This window comes from Gekko japonicus, unplaced genomic scaffold, assembly GCF_001447785.1.
Source record: "Gekko japonicus isolate JY-2015 unplaced genomic scaffold, Gekko_japonicus_V1.1 scaffold3366, whole genome shotgun sequence".
Lineage (NCBI taxonomy): Eukaryota > Metazoa > Chordata > Lepidosauria > Squamata > Gekkonidae > Gekko > Gekko japonicus.
In genome coordinates, this window is record NW_015162578.1 from 104,207 (window position 1) to 111,900 (window position 7,694).

At 42.7% G+C, this 7,694-nt stretch overlaps 1 protein-coding gene across 1 annotated transcript in view; it reads right to left on the reverse strand.

The window, feature by feature from the left end:
- Positions 1–695: 695 nt before the first annotated feature.
- The window catches only part of LOC107106312 (olfactory receptor 4D1-like), a 7,901-nt gene continuing 902 nt past the window's right edge, over positions 696–7,694 (reverse strand). Inside the window, exons 2-4 of the mRNA XM_015406443.1 lie at positions 6,105–6,289; positions 4,074–4,095; positions 696–1,609 (exon numbers count right to left, since the gene is read on the reverse strand). Of these exons, the coding sequence (XP_015261929.1) occupies positions 696–1,609; positions 4,074–4,095; positions 6,105–6,289 (1,121 nt within the window). The remainder of the gene's footprint in view (positions 1,610–4,073; positions 4,096–6,104; positions 6,290–7,694) is intronic.

Consider the following 7,694-nt stretch of genomic DNA (forward strand, 5'->3'; position numbering starts at 1 on the left):
AGCGAGGGGCTTCAAGGCAAGTGTGAAGCAGAGGTGGTGTGCCATGGCCTTCCTCTGCTGAGTCTTCCTTGGAGGTCTCCATTCCAAGCACTGACCCAGCTTAGCTTCGAGATCTGACAAGATTGAGGGGGGAACCGGCAGGATGGGTGGGAACTTACCTCCTCCTCCTGCTTCCTCCTCTTCCTCATAGGTGTGGAGCTCCCCCTCTCCCGCGAGTATCGCGGGTCCCCCACTTGTTGCTATATATTTCCAGACTACAGCTATCAGTTCCCCCAGTTGCCTGCTTATGGTAGCTGAATTCCTGCCAGAAGCCCTCCCCTGAAAATCGATCTATCAAGAGTGGAAGAAAAATGGTGGCAATGCTCCATTATTACTCTCTATGATAACTGCAGAGACAAGGAGGGGAAAAAAATCATACAGTGGTCAGTTCCACCTAGAATTAAAACTTGACTTGTATCACCAGACCATGTGAAGTTCTGAAAGAAGGGAGAAGTGTGTTCAGCAGCAGCTCTCTCATAAGTATGGATTTTATGCCACAAACACACTTTCTTAGCTGTTCCATGGTTGCAAAAAGGATCAAATCATCTTTGGCTACCAAAAGGCTGGGTGAGGGGGGAGCACTCATGGGAACTACAAAAACAGAACTCAGGAGAAATTGGCACGATTTAGCAAAAGCACCAGCCAAAGCAAACCCATTATTTTGATTCTTTTATTGGGAATGACAACATTTTCCTAATCAGTTTTCTAACAGCATCTTTCATTTCTCTGTTTCTCAGAGTAAAGATCATTGGATTTAACATTGGAGTGATAAGGGTATAGCAAACAGAGGCTATTTTGTCACCTGGAAATACCCGGAAAGGACGGCCATATATGAACATTCCTGGAATAAAAATTAAGCTCGTAACGATGATTTGTGCAGCACATGTAGACAGGGCTTTGTGTTTCCCTTCTGTGATATGTGTTCTGATCTTTATCAAAATGACAGTGTATGATACTAGTAAGACACAGAAGATTAGTGTGAGAAGAAATCCACTGTTCGAAACCATCAGTAGCTCTGTGATGTATGCATCTGTACAAGCCAGTTTGATGAGCTGTGGGACATCACAGAAGAAATTGTCCAATATATTGGGTCCACAGAAGGGCAGCTGAAGTATTAATGCTACCTGTATAATGGAGTGGGCAAAGCCACCCAACCAAGCACCTGCCACCAAACCAACACATACTCCTGGATGCATAATAAGCAAATATTGCAGTGGTCTGTAGATCGCTATGTATCTGTCAACAGCCATTCCTATTAGAAAAAAGGCCACAGCTCCTCCAGTAAAATGGAAGAAGAAAATTTGGGCAATGCACCACCTGTAGGAGATTGTATTTCTATGGGTGATGAGGTCCCACAGCATTTTGATTGCAGTCACTGTGGAGTCACTGATATCTATGACAGCCAGGTTGGCCAAAAGGAAGTACATGGGTGTGTGGAACTGAGGCATGAAAATCACGGTAATGATGATTGTCAGATTCCCCAGCCACGTTATGATGTAAATGGTGAGGAAAAGGAGGAAGAGGATGGTCTGCACCCTCGGATTCTGAGAGAAGCCCAAGAGAATAAATTCTGTTACTGTCGAATTCATTGCCAATGTGAAAAGTGAGGATTTAATTTCTGTGTATTACATGCCCAGATTTTACCCAGTTCATTATTTTAAGTGGTCTATCATTTTTTGTGTTCAGTCATATGAGAAAGTGAACTTCTGTTCATTGGATCAGCTCAGCATGTTCTTAATTAATCTCAATCATAGTTTATCAATCAGTCGAGACACCAGGAGAGTTCACTGTATGTGTGGAGCCAAATGTTCAATGCTGAAACAAATGTAATCATAAAGCAAAATTAGGTGCTTCAAAAGCATAAATCACGCTACCGTCCTATATCTATAGTTAGGCTACCGTTCACATTAACTTCAATGAGATCCAAAGCAATGTAGGCTGTAATTCGATGAACACTTTTTTCCTGAGAGTAAACCCCATGAAATAAAATTAGACTCTCTTATGATTATTCATTGGATTACTTTCCGAATTGTATAGTATACAATTGCCTTCTCTAGTGAGAGGAAACAAAACATGTTATCACTGTAGTTATTGTGTTCATATACAGCCAGTGGATAAAACCATTAGTCTATCCCCATCATGTACCCCAAGATGGCTTCTTTCTTACTGGTTTGGGAAATGCATTAATGAACCCACCTTGCTTTGCGTAAATGCAGAGCCCACCTTGCTTTGTATGAACATAATATATATACCCCACATTTTTTAAAAAAAAATGTATTTGTTTATTGAAGTTTAAAATAAAATACAATGAAGTGCTTAGTAAAGCATGAATGAAAAACAATTACAAAATTAATATTAAGCTGGTGGTGAATCGAGGATTGCCATTACAAGTTATCTGCCAATTTTGAGCTGATCAGTCATCATCATCATCAATTCTTTATTTGGCCTACGACCAGTACAAGTCAGTTATAAAAGCTTTACAATGTCATTAGAAAGTAAAATTGATCCGATCTATTGGCAACAATTAGTTAAAATCTGTACATAAAATATCTCTAAGAATTCTACAGGCTACTGAAAAAAAATTGGCACAACTAATGGTAACCTGTTGATTAGCACCCATTAAAAATTTCTTTAAAATATATACATCTGAACATCCAGAAAAATTGATAAGCAGAGGGGAAATTATATTAGAATGAACTTCCTGATAGAAGCGACAGTGGAATAACACATGCTCGACTGACTCCACCTGTTCAGTGCCACACAGACAAATACTTTCCTTCATGTGAATCTTTTTATATCTCCCCTCTAAAACTGCAGAGGGAAGGACTCGCCATCTCGCCAGAGTAAAAGCTCTCAGTTGACTGGGTACCTCCAGAACAGAGAGATAAGGTGCCGGGGCAACAACATATTTAAGCTTCTCGGGTATCAGAGAGTTTGGAACATTGTTAATGTCTCTCGTCATTCTACATCAAGCAAGTTTTATTTGATCATTGATTTTGCTTGATCAAAACCCATTTGCAGGAAAAATTCAGGAGAGAAACCCAAATTCTGCAGGTTGAATGGCCTTCTCCCAAGAGGATTGGAAATAGTCTTGCAGGACTAACGTTATTAAACCCCATGGGTTATATGATAATTTTAACCAATAGTTAATGGAGGCAAGGCTTACCCTGGCCTCTACCTTAATCATGCCTGACTCGAGACGTAAGCTGGCATTGGACACACAGCTTGGCACCTGAAATAAAGCTCTCAGGAATCTTGATTGATTTTTTTCTAACGGGGCAAAGTGGGAGGAGGGGGGTCCAAGAGTTTCTCCATACATTAATTGGGACAATGTTTTTTGCCTGAAACAACCGGAGGGCTGCTTCCCTTAGAGCATGCAAATCTAAGAATGGCCTGTGCAGATTTTTGACCAGTTGCTGCAGCATACACAGGGTAGTTCTACTCCCTGTGGAGTGAATCATCACCCCTAAGTATTTGAAATAAGGTACTTGTTCCAGCTTATGGCCATTGATGTTCCAGGACCTTCTTTTCTGACCTTTGCCAAATACAACAATTTTAGTTTTGTTTTTTTACCATAAATTTTATTGAATTATTCATATAAACACATGAAGAACAATTTTAGTTTTTTGATAGTTAATCAAAACTATAGCTAGAGACTCTTTGCAATAACAACCAGGGGTCATTTCCCGCGGGAGTGCACAGGAGCGGAGCACCGGAAGTAAATAGCTCAGGGGGCGGGCACATGCAACAAGCCCCACCCCCTGCTCCCAGCAGCCCTCAGTCAGAGCAAGAAGCAGCTAGGTAAGTTGCAGAGCCAAAACAGTTCAGTGGCAGCTTTAAGACCAAGTTTTATTCAGGTACAAGTTCTCCCTCTTCTGTGCAGACAGACCTGCACGTTCCTCCCCCCACCCAATAGCTAGCCATCCAAAACAGTCCAGTGGATCCTGAGAGGTGGGTGTTGCCTTCTGACACACTTCCGGTGATGTCAGGGGGCGTGGCCTATGAAAATGAGTCATGCTAATGAGCTCCTGCACCTCTTTTTCTACTAAATGACCCCTGATAACAACTGAATGCCTTAAGCATTCTTTTCAAGCCCACTGGGGTTCTGGACAGTACAACTGTATCATTGGCAAAAAGCAAAGCCAGGATTTTCCTATTGGCTAAAGCAGGGGGGTGGGTTTCAGTGGAGCTTATGCTACTGATCAGATTATTAATGTATAAATTGAACAGCACTGGTGCCAGGACACACCCATGTTTTACTCCTTTAGCTGTATTTACCAGGTTGGAAAGGTGCCCAGCCCTATCACATCTAACTTTAAGTGATGTATTTGTATAGAGAGTTTGCATTAAATATAAAAGTCTAAGATCTATGTTCATAGCTTTCAATGTTTCCCACAACAAGCCCCTAGATATGGTATCGAAAGCAGATCTCAAGTCAAGGAAAGCAGCATATAACGAGGCAGACCTACTAGATGCGTATTTCTCTATTAGACATTGCATAGTTATACATTGACCCAGTGTAGAACCCTCCCTGAAGCCTGCCTGTTCCAAAACAAGGATATCTAATTGTTCAATCCAGCATTTCAATTTGTCCAGTAATAAAGCTCCCGGCGACCCAGCAACGCCGCTGGTCGTTGGGGGCTGATATGCCACCCTGAGGAAGGCAGGCAGCAACTGTAGCCACAATGCCTTGTGTCATGATGTGGGCGAGGGGGTGGAGCTGGCTTGGATAAACAGCCAGGCTATGCTCCTGCCCGTTGACATTTTTTCCAATGTGCTCACCCACCCTCCTGGCCTGTTCTTAGTGTAGCTTATGGCTAGTTGCCTATTGGGGCCAGGTAGGAATGTTTTGCTTTTACCCAGTAGTGGCTGAACGGGTGTAGGTGTTTTTGCCTACCTTGCACTGAGAGCAGTGGATTGGATAATTGGTTGTGGTGGTTGACACCTAAATAGGCTGGTCATTTTATAGGTTGGTGCAGGCAAGATACCAGAACCAGTGAGCACCTTACGGCATTTTCCCCGTTAGGGAACAAGGGGTCATCAGGAACTGCCTTCGGATTTCTAAGGTCCATGGTGGGGAATGGTGATCACCTCCTCTGGGAACCATTGCATAGTTATACATTGACCCAGTGTAGAACCCTCCATGAAGCCTGCCTGTTCCAAAACAAGGATATCTTCTTGTTCAATCCAGCATTTCAGTTTGTCCAGTCACAAAGCTCCTCCCGGCGACCCGGCAATGCCGCTGGTGTTGGGGGCTGATTTGCCGCCCTGAGGAAGGCAGGCAGCAACTGTAGCCACAATGCCTTGCATCATGATGTGGACGAGGGGGTGGAGCTGGCTTGGATAAACAGCCAGGCTCTGCTCCCGCCCATTGACATTTGTTCCAATGTGCTCGCCCACCCTCCTGGCCTGTTCTTAGTGTAGGCTATGGCTAGTTGCCTATTGGGGCCAGTTAGGAATTTTTTTGCTTTTACCCAGTACTGGCTGAATGGGTGGAGGTGTTTTTGCCTACCTTGCACTGAGAGCAGTGGATTGGATAATTGGTTGTGGTGGTTGACACCTAAATAGCCTGGCCATTTGACAGGTTGGTGCGGGCAAGAAACCGGACTGAATGGGTGGAGGTGTTTTTGCCTACCTTGCACTGAGAGCAGTGGATTGGATAATTGGTTGTGGTGGTTGACACCTAAATAGCCTGGCCATTTGACAGGTTGGTGCGGGCAAGAAACCGGAACCGGTGAGCACCTTATGGCATTTTCCCCATTAGGGAACAGGGAGTCATCAGGAACTGCCTTCGGATTTCTAAGGTCCAGGGTGGGGAACGGTGATCACCTCCTCTGGGAACCTCTTAGGGTATGCTCCTCTCTGCAAGTTGGAAGGCTTCAGGGGTAGGCACTCCTAAGTGGCGACCAGTTTGCTGGGCTGCCGGTCATGAGCCAGACCAATGGCTCAGGACCGGAGCTGGGTGGCAAGGAGGTTGGTCAGGGGAACGACACCAGCCTTGCCTGTTCTGTGCTCGCTTAGCTGGTCCCTTGCCACAATGTTATGTTAAATAGTTAATAACCCACCTGTTCCAAAACAAGGATATCTTCTTGTTCAATCCAGCATTTCAGTTTGTCCAGTAAATGGCTAGTGTATAATTTGCCTATAATGCTGAGGAGACTTATAGGTCTGTAGTTAGCTGGGTCATCTCTCCTCCCTTTCTTGTAGAATGGTATAATGATTGCCTGCTTCCAGTCCTCTGGAATACGACCTGTTGAGTCAATGTATGAGAAAAGTGAGGCTAAAGGTGCTGCCCACCACTTGATGTTGTTCATTAGGAAATCTGAGGGTATATTGTCAATACCAGGGGCTTTTCCTTTCTTTAATTGCTTTATAAGTGCTGTGACTTCTTTTGTTGATAAATCGGATAAATCTGATGTTATTTGTAAGTGCAGATCACACAAACTCACTGCAAAGATCTTTCGGAAGTAAGATTCTCAAACATCGGTCATGATTACTGAGTCCAAAGGAGAGAAGTCCTTGAAAGAGTGCTTAGAAGCCAATTTCCAAAAAAGTTTGGAGTTTTTATCTTGCTCCTGGGTCAATTTTCCCCATGTTTCCATTTTATCTGCTTTTCTCTTTTTAGCCACAGTTAATTTGTATGATTTCTTTCCATCTAAATAGGTTTGATAAAGAGCTCAGCTTTCTAAGTTGGATGTGGATTTGTAGACATGGAATGCAGAGATACAGATTCTTTTGGCATCTTGACAGTCCTTGTCAAACCATTTCCTAGAGGAACGTCCAGATTTCTTAATTTGTGATTCCGTGTTTTACAGTATTAGGGACTTTAATCTTTGAATGATGTTGTCATAGGGAATTAAGGGGTTCTCTCCCTCTGGGCAGTCAATGATGGCTGCTCTATTTGCCATACATTCCTCCTCAATTAAATATTTCAATATTTGATCTAATTGGGGTGTCCACTTGGCACGACAGCCTGTTTGTTCTGTTGGTATAATCTGTGTCTGGTATAATTTGGTATAATTTGAGCTTTAAGGTAACTCTTTTATGAACTGGCTTTTGTGAGCAGAGTAAGATCCAAGTCAGAGCAGAGACATCTGTAAGTTATATCCCATAATCTCTGTAGTTTCCACCTAAATGAAAAGACCTCACAGGTTACGGTGCTTACCACCATAATGGCAAAAGAAAGAATGAGTTAATGCTAAGTATCACCCTACCTCTGGAGTACTGTAATCTTATGCTTATGAATAATGTGAGCATCTGAGCATCTTCATTTCTATATCATTTGTTGTAGATAGGCCTTGTTCCCCCATTCCACCCATTTCCATCAATCGTATTCCCAAGTCAGTTGTTTCTTTTATGCCCTATGCACAGTTTCTGTGTCAGTCACCATTTATATGCTAAAATAGAATTAATAAACATGTATATTTAATTGGGGGGGAAATCAGGAAAACAAAATGGAAAATGGTGCAGATCTTCAGATTCTCATGCTTTATCAGCACATGACATCTTTGGAGCAAACATCGGTCATGAGTAGAAATTCAAAATCACCCCTAATTTAGATTTAGCTCTTACTTTTTTCTTCCTCTATAAATCAATGCAAAAAACAGTGGTCAAACTGTTTTGTGCCAGAGATAAGAATCATACTCACTTGTTCT